At 45.1% G+C, this 20,078-nt stretch overlaps 2 protein-coding genes across 8 annotated transcripts in view; one reads left to right on the plus strand and one right to left on the minus strand.

Annotated features, from left to right (window-relative positions):
• Nucleotides 1-177: 177 nt before the first annotated feature.
• Nucleotides 178-19,933, minus strand: DLST (dihydrolipoamide S-succinyltransferase). 7 transcript variants are annotated; one of them, XM_086319641.1, is made up of 15 exons: nt 19,565-19,933; nt 18,310-18,343; nt 15,335-15,383; nt 12,776-12,831; nt 12,566-12,640; nt 12,272-12,327; nt 11,659-11,770; nt 9,990-10,145; nt 9,545-9,621; nt 8,570-8,667; nt 5,172-5,302; nt 3,697-3,770; nt 3,311-3,394; nt 2,747-2,914; nt 178-1,760 (listed from the first exon to the last, which is right to left on the minus strand). In XM_086319641.1, the coding sequence occupies exons 1-15, from the start codon at nt 19,607-19,609 to the stop codon at nt 1,626-1,628; spliced, it is 1,350 nt and encodes a 449-aa protein (XP_086175767.1). In that variant the 5' UTR covers nt 19,610-19,933; the 3' UTR covers nt 178-1,625. The 7 variants fall into 7 exon arrangements, with proteins under 7 accessions (XP_086175767.1, XP_086175766.1, XP_086175768.1 ...); XM_086319640.1 differs by lacking the exon at nt 19,565-19,933 and adding an exon at nt 18,937-19,008; XM_086319642.1 differs by lacking the exon at nt 19,565-19,933 and adding an exon at nt 18,937-19,008 and having other exon boundaries at nt 11,633-11,770.
• PROX2 (prospero homeobox 2) overlaps nt 18,263-20,078 on the plus strand; it is a 29,816-nt gene continuing 28,000 nt past the window's right edge. Inside the window, exon 1 of the mRNA XM_086319648.1 lies at nt 18,263-18,442. The gene's annotated coding sequence lies outside the window, so the exon portion shown is untranslated. The remainder of the gene's footprint in view (nt 18,443-20,078) is intronic.

The raw sequence follows: 20,078 nt of genomic DNA on the forward strand, positions 1-20,078 counted from the left end.
CCATCAACTGCAAAATATGAAATTATGGGTCGCTCCACCTCTCCCCAGTCCACCCCAGAAATAACACGAGGCCCCACCAAAATGTAAATGCTGGCATTTGAAGGGGCCTCAAGCAGGGGGGAACAAGTTTTTCTTCATCAGTACAACCTCAAAAGAAGTATAGAAGCAGAAACACCGTTTGCGAACATTTGCCCTTTAATTTGCATTTAAAATCAGTTTTTAAATATTTTAGTTACGTTCTGAATAGTGAAGACGTAGTAGCTGCTGCAGGCACTCAGTACTGGCTCCCACCCCTCCCCCCCCAACCCCCAGGCCTTGCTTCTTTGCTCAAGGTACAAATGGTCATTCCACACTAAGTCAATGGCTCCTGGTTGTCAAGGGTCAGCAGCCTCAGGCCTGGATACAGTTGGATACAATGTGATGAAGCCCAGTAACTCTGACAAGATGTGTGCATTTAACCATGCTCCAAAGAATTCCAATGTCGTGCCCAGACCCAAGGCAGTACCTCCGAGGTGACACTGGCCTTTTCCCCACTGTGTACGAGCATCTTGGGCTGGTTTCCACCACAATCCGTCCTGCACCAGACCTGTGTTCTATGGAAGAAGAGCCGAGGCGCCACTCCCGAAGGGCATTGACACAGAAAGGAACAGAACCGCCTCTGCAGCCCACAGGTTTATACCAACGGAATTTAAAAGCTCAAGACAATCCGAGCCAGTCCACAGGAAGTCACCTTCATGCCAGTCTCTACCAGGAGCCGTGTGAGCCCGAGGTTGGGACACGCTCTTGTCTCCCTACCAAGAGGTGCTAGCATCTAAGTGAGGACAAGATGGGATAAACTGCTCCTAGCAGCTGGGAAAGGTCAGCACCACCACAGCTGTGTGTGCTTGGGCCAAAATGGGTCTTCGTGGTGGAGTTATGACGGAGAGTGTGAGGGCAGGCCTGGGCTCTGCTCCAATCTCGTTAATAACACATGACCTCAGAATCTGCCCTCTCCCACCTCAACGCTGCCTACTCCCCAGCTCTGCCCCTCCAGATCCCCCAGCATGTGCTTCCTGGAAGAGGTAGAAGAGGCAGCTTTTAGACAATGACAGCTGAGAATGCAGGTGCCACTTAAGCAAAGCAGCACCCCGTGGCCTGTGGTACCTCCACACGGGTGGAATGGAGTGAGGACATGCACAGCCAGGACAGAGGCTGCTCCAAGCCTGGGAGGCAGAGCACCCTCCTAGGCGTCTCTGAAGAACAGACGTTCAAAAGATAGAAACTTAATCACATGGTCCCCGGCAGGTTCCCTATAGTGTACTGGACAGGAAGAAAGCGAAATCATCTCTGTGGAGGGCTAATGGGAGGAAAGGCAGGAATAATAAGGAGCATCCATTAAGGCTCTCTCTCTCCCTCAAGCCTAAGGAAATCAGATATTTGCGCGTAGGAGAGGGTGCAGAGAGGGAGAGAGCCTGGCAGAACACCAAGAGAGACCTGCGACTGCTGGTTACATAGTGCCCTGGTTTCCTTGCTTGAGGCCAACAGCATGTGCCTGTCACCAGGCTAACCTGGGGCCTGTGAGGGGACAGGGAGAAGACCGGTTTTCAGTTCCTGCATGGTTGATGTGTAGGGCACAAGGCTTCCTCCTAAAGGTCCAGTAGGAGGACTCTGGGATCCTCTACCGCTGCCTTAATTTTGCGGAGGAAAGTCACAGCCTCTCTGCCGTCGATCAGCCGGTGATCATACGTCAGGGCCACGTACATCATGGGCCGCACCTCCACCTACAGAGGAGAGAGGTCAACAGGTTTGTCTGCAGTGGTGCAGAGAAAGCCCTGATGAAGGGGGAAGATGACTAAGCACAGCCCACAGGTAAGTCCCCAGGTCCAGAGACTTTCCTACTTTGCTTTGTTGGTTCTAGATACAATGTGTTCAAAGACCAAGCCAGACCCTGAGTGCAAAACTCACATACTCAAAAACAAAAAGCTTAACCCAAGAAAACAGGAGTCTCCTTACAACCGTCTTTAAATAAAAACCATGCTCTGCCCTCTCACTTGTCTGCCATCTACAAGGAAAAGTTCCTCTTCAATTTTGGCTACCTGCAGTTTTTTCTTTAAAGATATAATAATTTTTTTTAACTTGGGGTCCACAAATTCTCTGAAACTCTATGCAAGGTTGGGTATATGAGCATTTTCAGCAGATATCTACAATTTTGGGGTTCAAGGAGTTAGGGACTTCAAAAGGTTCTAAACACAGGGGTCCCAGAAAACATTTTCCTACCAGCATAGCTCGCGGGGCCAGCTCAAGACCCTCTGGCCTCATTCCCTGATTCCCAGGAAAGCTCTGAGCCTCGTCACGACAAGCGGGCAGGCTGGCAGTGGCTCTGCACTGCTGCCCTCCACTTCCCGAGGCAAGGACCACGCCTTCGATGGCACCCCCACACTCCCTAGAGAAGGAAGCCTGCTGACTAGTCCCAGATGAAGGAGCAAGTTTTCTCAGCTCCATGGTGCTCAAACCTTAACGTGCCTCAGAACCATCTGTACTCTCTGCTTTACTAGGTCTGGGAAGGGGCCAAGAGTTTGCATTTCCAACAAGTTCCCAGGTGCTGCTGTTCCACACACAATTTGAGAACCAATGCCTTAGCTATTAATTAGAAATAAAGAGATTCAACTTATGCCTGAAATTATAGCAAATCTTTAAGGAGCATTTAGTTAAGACTTCCCTCACCTCATCATGTAGCTGCTGGGACATTAATGGTGATGGTTCATACCTTGCCTCCTATGACCACTGGCCTATCAACGATGGCATGCATGCCCAGGATGGCAGACTGAGGGGGGTTGATGATGGGTGTTCCAAAGAGCGAGCCAAAAACACCTCCATTGCTGATGGTAAAAGTACCACCATCCATATCTTCAATGGCAAGTTCATTCTTCCGGGCCTAAAAACAGATTTTATAATTGAAAGGTAATGTCAACTCAGCTCCCTCCACCTAAAGGAAGTCCAGAAGGCTCACATCTGAGATCAACGGTCCAAGTTCTAGCTTTAACTGAGATAGATGCCTGTGACTAGTTACAGGCCAGAGGAAAGGACTCCGGGACCTTTGCTTTTCCAAGCAGGTTTAACTGGATGAGATGAGATCTTCACTCACAAGAGCACCATAAGCTCCACCAGAGCCGTACTTCAGCTCTCGCACGTGACTGCCGTTCTCAGGGGCCACGTTCTCCTTTCACAACAAAGGGAGGCTCTAGCTCCCTGAGCACCGCTCACTGGCCCAGCCTTCCCAGGCTCTCTTCCATGACCTGCCCTGCAGCTCACATACACCCGTCCATTTTACCTTCTCTCCCAGTTCACTGATGGTTCGCTCAATATCGGCATAATTCATTGTTTCCACATTCCTGATGACGGGAACAACCAGACCCTGATGAGAGTAAAAAGTTCTTTTCAGGTGTAAATTAACAGTACCCATTATAGTTACAACTCTCTTGATTCAAGCCAAAGGTCTCCCCGCCCCAGAGTATCTTACTCAACGTGATTAACGTAGTCTAAAATATTTAGACTTGCAAAAGATAGAAGAATGTGGTATGGTCAAAAACAGATTTATTCTTCAAACAACTCCCTTCTAGAAAAACGAAAGTACAGAAAAAAGTCTCTCAAGAGGTCTGCTTCTTCAAATGGGTAAGAGTCAAAGACCAGAGCTCCCCACTTCTTGCTCCAACATACCCGAGGGGTGGCCACCGCAACGCTGATGTCAATATAATCCCTGTACACCACCTCTTTGGTTGCATCGTCAATCACTATGAGAGAGAAGACACACGTTACATACAACTCCCCAGGCCGAGGCTAGCGAGGCAACATTTGCATTAATAGAGTAAAAGTCCGAGAGGCTTCGTACGGTGTGGACTGACCAGCCAGCACAAAAACCGCCGCATTACAAGTGGCAGCCAGCACCCCTCTTACTCCCGCGCCAACCAAGCCTAACTTCTCCCAAGTGTCCTGACTAAGCACAGGAGCATCCGTCTCCTCGGCAGCCCTGAGAAGGATCGGTACACGGGCTAACACAGGGTAAGTATGTGCCCAAGTTCTCGTTCACCAGCTCTACTCCAGCCCTCCCTCAGCTAATGGCAGGTTTAAAAGTGCCCCCCAGAAAGGGCAAGTTAGTAAAGGAAGTGGAAGTGGGGGGATGTCACCCATTCTGCTGCTCAGTCGCAACAAGGAGCGAGGGAAGCCTCTTTCCAGAAGACTCAGTAGGAAGTGGTGTAGTCTGTCTTTAATATGCTAGCCTGAGAGAGCAAATCAATAGCTAAGAATTTAGGTCTGATGCTCATGAGAAAATACAGGCTTGAGAATCTTTTCCATAGGAATTCTATGTTGTTTTGTAGATAAGACATCCCGGAAAAGCAAATAAAGTGAGAAAGAGGCCAAGGGAACTCTAAGAAACGCCTACATGTATGGGCAGGCAGAAGAGGTGGAGAGAGTCATCAGGAAGCCTAAGAACGGAAGAAGTGCAGAGGTTTCACATTTGGATGAAACGAAGCCCCTCCCCTACCTGAGGGTGCACCACTTGGCGGAAGGGATTAGGACTTCTATTTCTAGACCTTTCGGGACCCTGCACGCTGAGGGTTGCAAAAGTACCCATGTCCTCTAATCTTCCAAGGACACAGAGAATTGTCTCAGTGGAGAAGAGAACTGCTTGTTAAGTCAACATTTCAACGATGTAGGTGAGGAAAAAGTAAGGAAAATGAGCATCAAGCCCACAAAAGAGGGGCCAAGCCCAAGGCCTTCCAATGAAGTCCACTGACCAGAAATCAAAGGTCACCCTGGAGCTATGCCAAATATAGAAGTCAGGTCCCATTGTGGGAGGGTGGGCACCAGCCACAACATGAAGTTTCCACACTGACATGAGAAACTTGGAGAAATGGACTGGCTCAGAACTGCCTGTCGCCAGAGCAGCTGCCAAGCTCTGCACTGGGAAGGGAACCTGTTCTGTCCAGCTGGTGGGGAGGAAGCACTCTTGATGCCCATTCAGGAAGGTCAGTCCAGAAATCCCTAAGAAAGGTACTCAAGTTCTCACACATCTGAAATAAGAAGCCTCAGTTGGAGGACCATCGGCTTTGTGTCTTGAGCGTGGGGGAGAATTTCTGTATTTATACACATACCTCCAGGACCTCTGTTGATTCTGGCCACCACAAACTCACCTGCATTTACCACAGGCTGCTCCTGCAAGGCAAAGGCTGAGGCCTTCACAAATGCTGACATGAAGCCTAGTTTGAGGTTATGTTTCTTCAGAAAAGCATCTTTGTGCCGAGCCCGCATCTCCTGGATATTACTGCAAGAACACATTACAAAACAAACTGACCACAAAAGACACCTCAATTCTGACTTTCACACTGGTTTCTAACTCCAGGCATACAACTGGGTAAAGTTTTCCCTTATTCTGGACCATCTAAGTTCAAGTTTTGAAATAGTCCACTAGAGGTTAACACAATTACTTCATTCCTTTAAAAACCTAGATCCAAGGGAATCAGATCCACTCTATGTAAGCACATTTTAATGCTCCAGAAGTCAGAGATTATGTGACAGACAAAATGAATGAGTTCATACAGCACATCAACAGCTTCACCCTGGACAAGAAAGTGACTTCTAGCTACACTGAATTCATGAGCTATCTACTCTGAAAATAGTTTTGGTGTTTTTTTTCTTAAAAGCATAAAGTCCACAAAATAAGCACCATTCTTTTTATTAAACAGGCTTCCCTGGTGGTTCAGATGGTAAAGAATCCGCCTGCAATTCAGGATACCCAAGTTCAATCCTTTGGTTGAGAAGATCCCCTGGATAAGGGCATGGCAACCCACTTCAGTATTCTTGCCTGGAGAAGTCCATGGACTGAGGAGATTGGCAAGCTACAGTCCTTGGGGTCACAAAGAGTTGGACATGACTGAGCAACGAACTTTCTCATTAAATATTTCTTGTTTATTTTCAAAATACCACCAAACCTAATTATGACTTCCTTGTGACATTCCTAACAAATGAAAACAAATAAAACCCCAAACCACACAGGTGCACAGGTTTCATGTGAGCAAAAGCAGTCTTGACTATCTATGGATGGATACAATCCAGTGTTGTGTTAGGCTCATGAGGAAGTCAGTATATTCATGGATCTCCCCAGAGTGAGCAGTTCCATCTGCTTGGTTCCTTCAAATGGGCACTAATACCCACCACACATGGTGGTCAATGCAAGACACCAAGACATAGCTAATACACAGTTCTTGCCCTTAAAATTAATTTAATGGACATAGTTTCCTTGGTAATTAGAAACATGTGTGGACCTAAGCTTTTTAAAGTATAAGCAGCAAGGCTACTGGGAAACCTTTGCAGTGTGACCAGTCTTTGTTCTTTTGGGGCTGGTTTTTCGCGAACATACAACACATGTACTGGAGTTAGCGGGAAATGGCTTTCCCATCATTTTGCTGCAGAAATCTCCGTATTTATGGGAAGACAGTTGCATGATGGAAATTGAATTTAACTTTATCTCAGGCCCAAATGCTCAGTTTTCTCTTTCTCCCTATAATGGCTTAATCTGACATTAGCACGAAAGATAAGATGGTATAACTTTAACTCCCCTCTTTAGACCTCTTGTTTTTTAAAACGGAAGTTTTCCTAGGGGGACTGATTGGGTTTAAAATGTTTGTTTTCCTGAGTCTAACTACATTTAGTGCTAGGATTACCACCCTAAAGACATTACTGGTTCCCAAGACACAAGAGCTGCAGAAGACAGAAAGAGAAGCGATAAACATCTCTGCTCTCAAAACTGCCCAAATGCTATTGTCTGGTCATTAAGTAGTTTCTATTTCAGAGTTCTGTCCTTGGAGGCAGAGGCTGGGACAACAGGGGAGAGGAGGAGGTCTCAGAAAGGCCCCTTATGGGTTAGCTGATCAGCACAAGACCCAAAGGGCACTCAATCTAAACCAGATTACTGACTGCAGAGGGACCCCAAGCCATCAGTAAGTGACACCTCGATTAGCTGCTGAAAGGAGATCCAACTACTGTACTTACTTTCCAATCAAAGCTGTTGGGCCAACTGCATCTTTCAAGGCCACAAATATTTACATGTTTTGTCTTAAGGAATTGGGTAGAATTTCAAAATCCAATTCAATTTGTGTACAATTTGGCCCTAATGCACTGAAACATAAGCTGCAGCCTTTGTGACTCATTAGTCAAGGTCCTTCCCTGCATCCTATGGATACAAGAGAAATCTTTGGCTTGGATGACATCTAGTCTTTTGGGGAAGCTTCACAATAGAATGGATGACATCCAGTGAAATGGACCACAGAACCCTGCTCTGTGAACAATGCTACAGCATGCTGTCATTAAACCATCTCCCTCTCTACATTTTTCAGACCCTTTCCAAAGGAAACCATTTACCCTAGTGAAATGCAGATTAGCAGACTAAGCACTTGGGATAAAAAGACGCAAAGAGATGACCTAAAGACTTGATGACTTTACTTCCTGTATTAGATATGAACTCTTAACCTGGCCCTTAAAACATTCTGAAATATGGATGCAACTTTCTTTACCATTCTTTCCTACACATCTTCCTCACAGTGATTGTTTCTCAGATGTGTCCTGTACTTTCCTATCTGTGCCAGGTCCATACTGTTAACATCTTCTGGAATAACCTTCCTCCATTACATCAAAATGTGAATTGTTAAGGCCCCTTAAAGATCTTTTTCTCCAGGAACCCTTTTCTGACTCCTACCTCCACCTCAAAAACAATCTCATTCTCTCCTCCACCTCACACTTTTTGTATTTTTCTGATACTTGTTTTTCTAGATTTTACTTTGCATTTATCCAACAAGATGGTAGCTCCAGGCTAAGCGTTCTTTATCACTCATCTTTGCATCCCACCAAAATATAGTGTAATATATTGTGCACAGTAAGCACTCAAAAACCATCTGTTGACTTTAACTACAATCTCTTCCCTATACCTGTAAACAAAGTCTTGCAGAAGAAAAGTGAGTCAACAATTATCTTACTATAGAAATGGGCTTACTGAATCAGCACCTTTGGTTAATATTCTGAGGTTTCTGTCTTTAAAAGCAAAACTTGCTTCCCATTTCATTATCGAAGTTGGAAAAGGTGAAAGATATGAAAAGCCTGTGCCTTTCTACCCACTCAATCCTGAGTCGCTTAGGAACACACATAAGGAGCAGTCACAGTGAGGAGGAAGCAGGATATGGCCCCCTGACTCTGGGCATGCTGTCAAATGATTCTCCATCCTGAATGGGAGCCTTGTTGGCCTGACTCCCCTCTCTCTACTTGTTAACAGTGATCATTAGAGTTTAAGACTATTACCAGCCTCGTTTATCAGAAATCACAAGATTCAGGTATAAATCTACAAGGCTAAGTTTTTTAAGTCACAGAGGAGGCAGGCATAGTATTAGAAAGTCAATCAGAGAATGAAACCAGTGGGTCACTCTGTGTAAGTCAAGAAACAGTGCAAAGAAGTACTTCTTTCCTGTTAAGTTAGTTTTGGGCAAGTTCAAGTATTTTACAAGAAAAAGAGCACAGGGAGGAGGAGGACTAGAGCTCTCACCTCATGTCAATCTCATTGAAAGTGGTGAGCATCGCGCAGGTGTTCTGAGCCTCCTTCAGACGCTGGGCGATGCGTTGCCGCATCCTGTTCATTTTCTCCTGAAAGGGAGAGTGCGACAAGTATTGCCAACCTGGTGTCTTTGGGCCTAGCCCTCCCACTTAGTCTGCAGGAGCACTGGGCTTGCTGGGAGGGGATAATTAAGGACTGTAGTATCTAAATACAGGAAGAGATCCAGGCTTCCTCTTTCCTGTGGTGGCTTGCTCCTCTGAGCAAAAACAAGGAAATACAGATTAAAAACTACTCACTCTGATGTGCCCTGAAGTCTGATGAAGAATAGAGGCCCAGGAAATGGTTTGGTTTATAAACCAAAACCAACTTATGGAAAGGAAGAGTGTGTGGTGTAGGGCTAGCCAGCCCAAGAGTCATTATAGACAAGGCAATTTCTGGTGATAAAGACTTGCATGAGAATAGCTACTTGTGGAATGGAAACTCAGAAGCAACACATTTTTCAGGCTATCGTATTTTTATGAGGTATTCTCAGGCAGAGGAACCCACACTCTTGACCATACTTCCTTGAGGTTTTATGTCTGCCCCTGACTGCCACTGGGCAGCCCTCAGCTAAGCATCCCGGAAGAACAGGAATAGAGCTCGCTAAACCACCTCTCTGAAGTGTGGGAGGGAGGAGACGCGTTACTAGGCTACCATCCCCTGTATGCACCTTTCTCACCCACAGCACTTCAGTGGTAGCACGAGAGAGGGAAAAAACCAGTGGACAAGTGTTCAGAAGACCTCCAGTTCCAGTCTTTTCATTTGACGGTCACGTGAATGAACAAGTCACTTCCTAAAATGAATTTCCTTGCCACGCCAAGGGAATCAGCTGCCGGCCACTCAAAGGCAGGCAGAGCATACCCATATTTTATTAATCTCAACACTGCTCCTCAGCTTCTTTCTTGGAAGTGGTCCTTAGAGGCTTACCCGATGTTCTGAACGCAGACCTACACCAGCTCCTGCCTCAGCTCTTGGAGGGGCAGCGGTGGGTTTTACAGCAGACACTGTAAATGAGAGCAGGTACACTGCATCAGACAATGAGAAACATTTACTCGAGTATATGCCCGTGCTTTCACACTGCACTTGTCACTTAAGTGTCAAGGTATGCTGAGATACATCAGTATCACTCCTACTTCACAAATAAACAATCTGGTCAGAGAAGTTAAATAACTAGTCTAAGGTCACACAGCTATACACAGAAAGCTGAGATGCAAACTCAGGTCTTCTGATACAAAGTCTAAAGTTTCTTTTACAATGCAGCCAATGAAACCTGTCCAGAGCCATAATTAGTCTTAGACTTTGCCCTCTGAGGGAATGTGGCATTAGATGAGATGGTCTCCCGTAGAAAGATACATGGGAGGCAGAGGCTTACCTGGTTTGCTAGTGAGCGGCTGTGAGGGCGAGGGCACAGGTGGCATCTGGGTGGGTATAGGTGCTGCAGGGGGAGGAGGAACAGCAGACACTGTGGGTTCTGCTTTTGGGGCTGCGGCAGCAGGGGCTGCAGCTGGCTTGGCCTTAGCAGGAGCAGCTGGAAAACAAGAAAAATAGATGCCATTGGCACTATGTGGAATGGAAAGCAACCAAACTGCAGATACTAAGTAGAATTTAGCAGCAAAAGCTCTCTTTCTCATCAGTTAACAAATGCTTCCTGAGTACCTTCTATACGTGTAAGGCTATGAGATACACAGAGTGACTTAAGGCACTGTTCTTTCCCCAGGACTCCTAAACATCCTACATAAGATAACTGGCTGAATTCAGCTGCCTTCCTGATTGCATAAATGTCTATTAGTCATCAAATTCAGCCAGTACTTTCAAAGCACCTAAGTCAATGGTAATAGACTTCAAAGCAAAAAAACCCCAGCAATTTAAGATGTTGAAACACACACATAAAAGTAACAACTTTCCAGGTACAGTAATACTGATTGTCTCCTATGTCTCCTATTTTAACATCACATGTGGAAAAACTCTTAACTATTAAAAAATAAACACTTAAATAATCAAGGACACATTTAGACTTAAGAGTTCAAAGCATTTTATCTAGAATAACTCTCAGAAACCAATGAGGTGATCAAGCAATGAAATTCACAACTTTAAATATTTTTTTATTTTACCCATTTGAATATCACCATCTGGGTTTATATTTAAATCAGAAGAACACCCTCTTAAGGAATGGTCAGAAGATGAAATTCTCCAACTAGAAGAATCAATCTTATTCCCTAGTCTTCTACTTGTGTAGAAGTGTACACAAGTGTATGTTCTTTCCATTCTGGGCTTCTGATCTTAACCTGATCAAACATAATGAGGCCATCTACAATCTTTCTGCTTAACTATCTTAACCATGAAATAGACTTTAGTAGTTACAGCATTTAACTAAGAATCAAAAGTTTTCTTCCCTAATCTCTAATACACTGACTATAAGATCCAATATAAATTCATTTCCTTATTTCTTCCCAAGAAAAATTCAACCCTCCCTAAAAAATGTTGTGACAGAACAGATGTGAAAAAACTACTCCAAAATTCTCCCTAATAGACATGATGAAACACTGCTTCTTCTCACTTTAGAACAGTGGCTGCCAGCCCTGGCTATGTATCAGAATCACTTGGAGAGTGTTAAAGACAATAACAAAAACTATGATAGATAACCAGGATCTGAAAACCCCAGATTTAATATATTAGAATCCCTTGGCCTCAGAATCTGGACATTTGTGTTATTTTTAAAGCCCCCATGTGACTCTGCTGCCAGGGTCAGGGAAGGGGACAGGAAAAAAAACACTCTCTCTAGAATCTTCTTCCTTCCTATTTAAGAAAAGGTCCAGCACCAAAAAGAACACTACTGTGAGGTTCTTTTCTTAATACCCTTTTCTTCTAAAACTTGACATTTAAAGTTCACACTATACATATATCTCTCTCCTCTTACTGCCTCACTAAAGGCAGAGGGAATGCAAAATGGTATTTGATGTATCAAGAATTAGTATATTATGCTCAGCCCCAATTCCAAGGGGGAACACTGGAGACCTTGACAACCAGGAGAACTTCTTTACCGCCAGTTTTCCTGAGTGTGAAAAGAGGAGTGCCTCCTTCTACTTTTCCCCCATCAGGTACCAAAAGAGCTTCAATCACGCCATTTGCTGGTGACGGAACCTGCACAGAGGTCTTCAAAAGGAAGACAGATGGAGAAAGAGTCCAAATGTTTACTCAGCATTAGAAAATTAATTGTACAGAATCGCAAATGAGTCACAAGAGTTGCAACACAGATATACAAGACCCTGCATAAACATCAAGGCCACACTTTCAGAGTAAGAGTAATCAATGCTACTGTGAAGATGCACCTTGTCTGTCCTTTCTCAGAAACATTAAAGCAAGATTCAGTTAGTGTGTTGCCAAGTGATACATAAAAAACAACTGGAAACAGTTCATGTATACACACACAAAAGCTACAAAACTAAAGCTACTAAAGTACATAGTACATACACCTAGAACAATCTAAAATTAAACGTTAAATGCTTTTTTTTTTCTTTTTACTGAGCTATTCCAACAATTTTACTGAGGCAGCTAACAATTATCTTCAAACAACAACTAAGTCCCTGTTCCTTTCATTAGGTTAAAACACCAAGGGGAGACCATGAAAAGATGGCACCAATAGGGCAAGCCTACCTTGTCAGTTTCAATCTCACAAACCACTTCATCTTCTGCAACTGTGTCTCCAACAGCTGAAAAGACAGTCAAAGGCTACCTGTTAGGGGTGAGCAGTGAGTAACAAGAAAACTAGCCACAAAATCCCCTTTGGCAGGTGTTACAGGACCCCTTTCCTACAAGCCAGGGGAAAGTACACTGCATGTAAAGAAGAGTGGAGCCATAGGTTCCACTGATTATCATGGAGGTAAGGGGAGTAAAGGGGACTTTTCAAAAGTATTTAAACTTAACAAGTGAGAAGGCAGTAAATCTTACCTTTCTCCCACCTGACATCCCCCTCTGTGACAGATTCTGCAAATGCTGGGGTTTTGACTGTAATCACATCATCCTCTAGGAAAAAAGGGGAGGGGGGGAAAATCACGCAGTCCATATTTCTCCTTTTTTTTCTGCCATTAAATTCAGTCAATTGCTATTCTTCTCATTAAAATTCCATTCCCAAGAATGCAGGGTGCTGAAGGTACTTACTGCACACAGCTGTAGTTCTAAAGAAGCGAACGCTGAAGATATTACTGCTGTTAATGCTACAAAACAAACATAAAAGTAAACTCCTTTAACAGGTGAATCACTCACATTTTAGTCTAGATAAGGCATGAGAATCACCTTCCCTTTATTTTTAATTAATTTTTATTAGAGTACAGTTGATTTACAATGTTGTGTTAGTTTCTGCTGTACAGCAAAGTGAGTTAGTTATACAAATATCCACTCTTTTTTAGATTCTTTCACCTTCCCTTTAAACCAGTGATTCTTGACTAGGAGTGGCCATCACAGTTACCTGGGGAACTTTTTCAAAGCATACCTGTCTAGGCCCCATTCCCAGAGACCCTGACTCAGCAGGTCTAGAGTAAAGCCTGGATTACTTGGGTGCCTCAAGCAGTGAGGCCCTTGGGTGAGTGAAATGTGCTGCAGTGAAATGCCAGCTCTTCCAGAACAGACTTACATTTGCATCTTTGAAGAAAAAGACAGCGTCTTGGTCCTTTGCATAATCACAAAAGGACTCAGCTTCCTGATTAGGTTTTTTCTTAACTAAATCCATGTAAGATAAAACTGTGTGCCCTCAGGGTACTTGCCACTTGCCACTTTAAAACAGAATTTCTGTTTATGTGATTATAGATTTAGATAAGACAGCAAGATGAAAGTAAAACAAGGTGTTATATGCAAAATAAACAAAACAAAACAAACAAACAAACCCCACTGAAAACCTCATAATCTCCTGTTCTCCTGCCAGAAAGCAGCACATCAGTCCACTCTGGACTCATTCAAGAGGAACCGCAAAAGAGCAAGGTATTCTCTGATATGGCACTAACTTGAAATAATGTAACCTGGAGAATGATATGACTTTGTATGCATAAAGCCATGAACATGGTTACCACTGGAGATGGGAAAACGTTGATATATATGCTATCTGTGGTTATCTGTCACATACACACATTTTGGAAGAGTGATTTGGACTTCAGGACTGTCTGAATATTCTACAACTAGCACCTTTACAATAAAAAGTGAAACAGATTTAAGTTGCCTTTGGTATTTTTAAGTTCTGTGTAAAATCAAGGGAAAATGTGTTATTAAAAAAAATACAGAACACAAAGTGTTCTGCATAAAAGTTTCCAACCATGTATGGATACACGTTCATGGGCAAGAACTAACGGGTAATGTGTCAATGCAGAGACTGCTCTCTGAGGACACCCAGAACCTGGCACATCAGCTATATCTGGGAATAGGAATGTAGTAGCACAGGAGAACAGGATAAAATCTTCTCATGCACACTCTTTTTACTTTTCAACCATGTAAATGTGTAACCTATTAAATAAAAACATAAAACCAAACATAGTTTTACAATAAAAGATTTTTAGTAAAACAGGTACCTTATTCACAGAAAAAAGACAAAATACAATACAAAAACAGTTACCAGATTAGAGTAATACCCTAATCTGTGATCCTCATCATTCAAAGTTTAGGGGTTTTTAAAATAATTTACTTTCAAATAGTTATTTATTTATTGCATAGGATTTGTGGTCGCTCTAATTTTCATTTAAACTATAGATGAGAAACACAGTTTGACACTCCCTAAATAATTTTTAATTTTCAAAAGTATTAGATGTTAACAATAGTAAACTTAGAAAGAACAAAAAGAACATTTACAATGGGACTATACCATACAATACAAAAGGAATAATTTTATAACCTGCTTTTTCCCACTTATAGAATGAACATATAACATAGCATAGCCTAACCAACCCATTGCTGTTTGACCATTCTGAGAAACACAGGTACACCAGGAGTTCAGTACAGATTCCTAGAAATGGGATTGCTAGATCAAAAGGTACACACAGTTCAAAGACTTATGAATGCCAAATTGACACTGTAATGCACAGTGAAGAAGGAGCAATCTGCTGACCCTTCATTTTGAAGATTCCACCTATAGAGAAAAATAGCTTGACGGCTGCTCAACAGGAAACTAAAGAGCGTCCTCTTACAACCACCCTGAAAATATTTGGAAGCAAAGAAGCATTAAGCAACATTCATAAGCAGAAGTTAATCTGAAACACACATGGGTGGCCTCTCTCCAAATTTTGCATTATGTAACAGTAGCATTCATTCCCTCTACACTAGTCAAAGTCCCAGGACTTAAATGACTAGTCTCTTGCTTTTACTGTTTCTAAAATGCGTAACTATGCAACCAAAAGGATGCTCTTAACCTCCACAATAAACATAACCTCCAGTCCTTCAGCTTCACTTGTATCCAACCAGAATATTTAGGAGCACCCTTCTATCAATTTCCATAAAAAGAGGATTCCAGCTCCACTTTCACTATAATCTGAACACCTGGTCCTGACACACTCCTGGTCCAATACTTCACATGGGGCTGAAGCTCAGGCTCATATCATAAATTAACATCAAGGTCAGGTCGAGGGACTCAATATAACCAGCTTGATTACTAGGCTTGAAAGACAGGAAAGAAAGCAGATGGTCAAACTGGTGTCAATACCCCGGGTCCACATATCTGTGCTCCCCAGTGATACTTACACAGTCTTCCTGCTGTCAGGGTAACCTGGTCCCTGACATAAGGAGATCCCTGCAAGAAACAAAACAACTCTTAACCAACAACTCTTTATCTCATACAGGATACCTGCTGGGAATGGAGAAGAAGTTGTTCACCCCCTAACTCAGAGAGAGCAGGATCAACAGCAGGCAATAATATAATCTGTATCACACAGAGTCCTGTCTCTTAAACTTTTCCACCATAGTAATCGTAATGGCAGAGAATAACGGGTATGTGAGACTGCAGGGAATGGGTTTGAAGAAGAAAGGGGAGAATTCTATAATCTTATTTATCTCGAAATTCATAAACTTTCATTATCCCTGTATGTTTTCATGATAGAATGCCTCTACTTCCCAAGTTTTCAAATACAATTGAAGCCTGAAGGAGACACATGATAGCTTATCCTGTGACTACACACAGCCTGGTGAAGCAGTGGAACGTTTGGCCAGAGTTTGTTTCCCTGGTTACTTAAAATGCACTGAGCTGGAAGTCTTGTTGCCTGAATCCCAACAGCAAAGACTAGGCTACTTCAGGCCCTAGGTCTTCAGCTTGCTCAAGCAAACTATTACACCTCCTTTCCGTTTATTGCCTTCCCACTCTTGCTGAGACCTTCCATTCTGGTCACACTTAACAAGGTGAGAGCCTCTTTCTGCTCCACCAATTGTCCTTATTACAAATAACCGCACTGCCGCAACAGACAACTAATTACTCTATCTGCTTCACCTGATTATATTCTTTCATGTGTCTTGTTTTTTCAGATCAAAAACAACTCTTGCTGAACCATGGGCACAGGAAATACCAACTGGAAGACAATTCTCTCTTGTCCCAGCTTCCCACAAACATCCTCAAGGTTTCAGTCACGTAAGTCACCTCTTTATGTCCAACAGCCAACGACTATAGTACAAATCCCAAACACAGCATGTATATGAGCTTGCAGCAAGCAAGCAGCCCATACTGATTTTTGGAACTCTAATTCCACTTTAGAGTTTATCCTACAGCAAGTTTCATTTATACAGTGCTTTAGAATTTATAAAAAGCTTTCACATAATGACCTCATTTTGATTTTCATCTAACACTCCCTGAAGTGGAATGACCATTGCCATTATTCTCATTTCATATATAAGGAGGGCTTTTGGAGGTTAAGTGACTAGCCCAAGGAGAAGCCCTGAACCACAGCACAAAAAGCAAGAACAAGGCTCTTCTCATTGTCCTGCCAGTCTATAAAATGGAGAAAATGTTTACTGACATTTTTCAAAATTCCAGGGTAAAGAGTTTATTACTGAGAGTCCCCTATGAGCTAACACTGTGCTAGGTTCTTATGATCTCATGACTGTAAGGATAAAGTCCAAAAACTTTACACATTTCTGTCCAGCCCTTCCAGACAAGCTTCTTTTCCATTTCTATGACTGGTCATGTCTCTTCCTATCTGAAAACTTTGCATAAGCCATTCCCTTTGCCTAGAATATCGTTCTCTTGGCCAACTCCTATATATTCTCCAAGACTTGGCATAAATGTCACTTCTCTGGGGAAGCCTTTACTGATGGTGCCACCTCACTCTCCACCCTCCCAAGCCTGGCTATATCATCCCACCCCCTACTTCTCTTTCACAGTAATCACAATGTAATTATGTACTTATGTAATTAAGGGTACTTATGTACCCTCCTGGAGAGTAGAGACCACCTCTATCCCTGCCACCTAGCATACTGTCTGGCTATGTAGTAAGAATTCAACAAATAATCTATTCATTATGAGTAAATGATTGGAGAAGGCAATGGCACCCTACTCCAGAACTCTTGCCTGGAAAATCCCATGGATGCAGGAGCCTGGTAGGCTGCAGTCCATGGGGTCACTAAGAGTTGGACACGACTGAAGCGAGTTGGCGGCAGCAGCAGCATGAGTAAATGATAATATGATGGGGTAGGAGTTCAGGCTGAGGAGCAGACCCGGCTTGACCAATAGTTGGCAGAGTGACCTTGGTCAAGGCACTTAACCTCTCTTAGCCTTGAGTCATACATTTGTAAAATAGAGAAAATATTTATTTTACTGTTTCTTGATGAGTAACTGAAAAAATGCACAGAAAGCACTCAAAACAATACTTGGCGCATAGAATGCCCATAAGAAAATCAACTCATTCAACGAATATTTATGCCAGGCATATAAAAAATTATTGGGATAAAAACCTGAATTCTTTCCATTCATCTCTCTACCATCTTCTATCTCATACCACTCTCTCCCTCAACCAAAATGCTCTGGCCAAATCACCTCTTATGCTAGTTCCAAAATACTGATGAGCGCTTTCCTTCCTCAAGGACTTTATACATGTCATTCCCTTTCCTTCTCCTGCTCTTCGTCTGGATGGCCCCTGTCCTGTCACATCCTCTGGGTCACAGCTTCAGTGTCCAGCTTCATTTGTTTCCTTTTCAGCATTCATGATAGTCCATCTGTTGAGCAATTTACATATTGTCTTTCCCTAATTAGGCTGTAAGCTCCCGGAGGGTGAGAAACCCACCCCCACCCGCCCCCCCTTCACTGCTGTATCCCTTGTGAGTGCCTAGCAGCACAGGTGCCTGACACTGAGTAGATACTGAGTAACTATGTGCTAAATGAACAAACGACAGCTGTTACTAAATAGCATTTGGGGTGGCTTCCAGTGGCTAGGACTCGGCACTTCCAACCAATGCGGGGCGTGGAGGGTGGGTGGCGGGTGGCGAGGATGGGGGGGCGGCGATCCCCGTTCCATCCCTGGTCGGGGAACTAGATTCCCAAGTGCCTCAACTAAGACCTGGTGCAGCCAAATACACCAATAATTAAAAAAAAAAAAAGCGTCTTTTGTTTCGCTCCTCTCTCTCTCTCTCTGAACACGAGGCGGAGAAACACAGGCACCCGATTTCCTCACACGCGGCTCTGCCCAGGAGGAGGAGAGAGCATTTTTAGGGGACGGCAAAAGGGCAGAACTTACCAGGCAGGGAACGTCTCACTAGAGGGCAGTTCCCCTGTTGAGAAAGAAGACGTCGGTCACCCGAGACGAAAAGTGAGGGAGGAAACAGCTTTTCCAAGTACAGACTTAAAGCTGCCCCCGGGACTGGTGACAGGTAACCTCGGGCCTCCTTCCAAAGGCAAAGGCTACAGCAACAACGCGGGCGGGACGCCGGGCCTGCCAGACTATCTCAACCTTCCCCCACGGGAGTGATAACCCACTGGCTTTTTAACAGATTAGAAAAGAGGCCCCCGGATCCAGTCGGGGGCTTCCGCGGCGCCCCCCGCCCCCGAGCTCTAATAGAGTCTGGTGTCCGGGCGGGCGCGGTTCTGGGCGGCTCCTCGGCCGGCGCGGACTGAGGGTGGGGTCGGGCAGGGGCGCGGCGCCTGCGGCCGCGGGAAAGGCGCCCGGCCGCTAGGCTCCGCAAGACGCCCCGGAGGCGACAGCGGCTCCGGGCCGTCCAGCTCCGCGGCGGCGGCCTCCGCGTCCCGGTGCCCTTGGTGCCCGGCCTGGCCGGCGCGCCACGCCCCTTGTCGTCTCCACCCCACCCCTGTCTGCCCGCCGGCGACTTTCTCACCCGCCGGGGGTCCCGGCCCGGTCGGACCGTACCTTCTGGAAGGCGGACAGCGAGCGGCTGAACGCCCGGGACGCGCAGCGGGACCGGGACAGCATCACGGCGGCGGAGCCGAGGGCGGGCGGACACCGGATATCGGGCCCGGCAGCAACCGGAAGCGGGGCGGGCCGCGGCACCCGCTGCTCGGGGAGGGGGGCGGATGGCTGTCCGGACCGAACCACTGGCGGGCGGAACGGGGGGGCCTGCTGCGGCTCAGGCCGGGCCTCCCGAAGGCTCCTGAGACCGTCCGGCGACAGATCGCCCCCGCCCCGGGGTCCCATCCTCCCCGTATCTCTCCGCGGAGAGTTCGGATAAACTGGGCGCCCATCTCTCTTGGGACACCCCCCACCCAGGGCACCGCGCCATTCCTCCCCTGCATTCCCGGGGGTCAAAAAGCGGAAGGTAGCGTGGGCTTCTTCGGACTCGGACCTTGGCTGACGTGTCTGTGCGATCTTACACTTTGTGTGGACTTGGGCAGGTGACGTTGCTTCCCTAAGCCTCAGGTTCCTCCTCAAAGATAGAGCAGGGGGGAAAAAAAAATCACTTCGCTCGCTCCCTAACCCCGGAACAAAGAAACGGAGCACCGAGGAACCGCTAAAGGGCTCCCATTGCCCGTTAACTGACCTGAAGATGTTCACCAAGCCTTCTTCTGCATCCTTGTCTCCTCATCGTCCCTTCTCAAACTCTCTCCAGCTAAGCTGGTTGTTCCTCATACCTCTTGCGCGTTTTGGAGGCTGTTCATTTGTCATTCTACCCCTAGAATATAAACTCCATGAGATTAGGAACCTGGGCTATCTTGTTCACTTCTTTTATCTCCGGCCATTTATTAAAATTACAGTTTTTGTTGAAATATTATTGACTTGTAGCACTGTATACGGAGAAGGCAATGGCAACCCACTCCAGTACGCTTGCCTGGAAAATCCCATGGACGGAGGAGCCTGGTAGGCTGCAGTCCACGGGGTCGCTAAGAGTCGGACACGACTGAGCGACTTCACTTTCACTTTTCATTGTCATGCATTGGAGAAGGAAATGGCAAGCCACTCCAGTGTTCTTGCGTGGAGAATCTCAGGGACGGCAGAACCTGGTGGGCTGCCGTCTATGGGGTCGCACAGAGTCGGACACGACTGAAGCGACACAG

Source organism: Bos grunniens, chromosome 10 (assembly GCF_055505025.1).
Source record: "Bos grunniens cultivar Pamir isolate PY7600 chromosome 10, Bosgru_T2T1.0, whole genome shotgun sequence".
NCBI lineage: Eukaryota > Metazoa > Chordata > Mammalia > Artiodactyla > Bovidae > Bos > Bos grunniens.

What these genes read in the sequence shown, in the direction of transcription:
- DLST (XM_086319640.1), bottom strand. Translation starts at nt 18,999, where the DNA reads ATGCTGTCCCGGTCCCGCTGCGCGTCCCGGGCGTTCAGCCGCTCGCTG. An exon ending in CACACTCAGGAAAACTGGCG is followed by an intron (nt 10,146 to 11,658) that starts GTAAAGAAGTTC and finishes CTTGTTTTCCAG; the next exon opens with CTGCTCCTGCTAAGGCCAAG. An exon ending in TTCAATGAGATTGACATGAG is followed by an intron (nt 5,303 to 8,569) that starts GTGAGAGCTCTA and finishes GTGTTCTTGCAG; the next exon opens with TAATATCCAGGAGATGCGGG.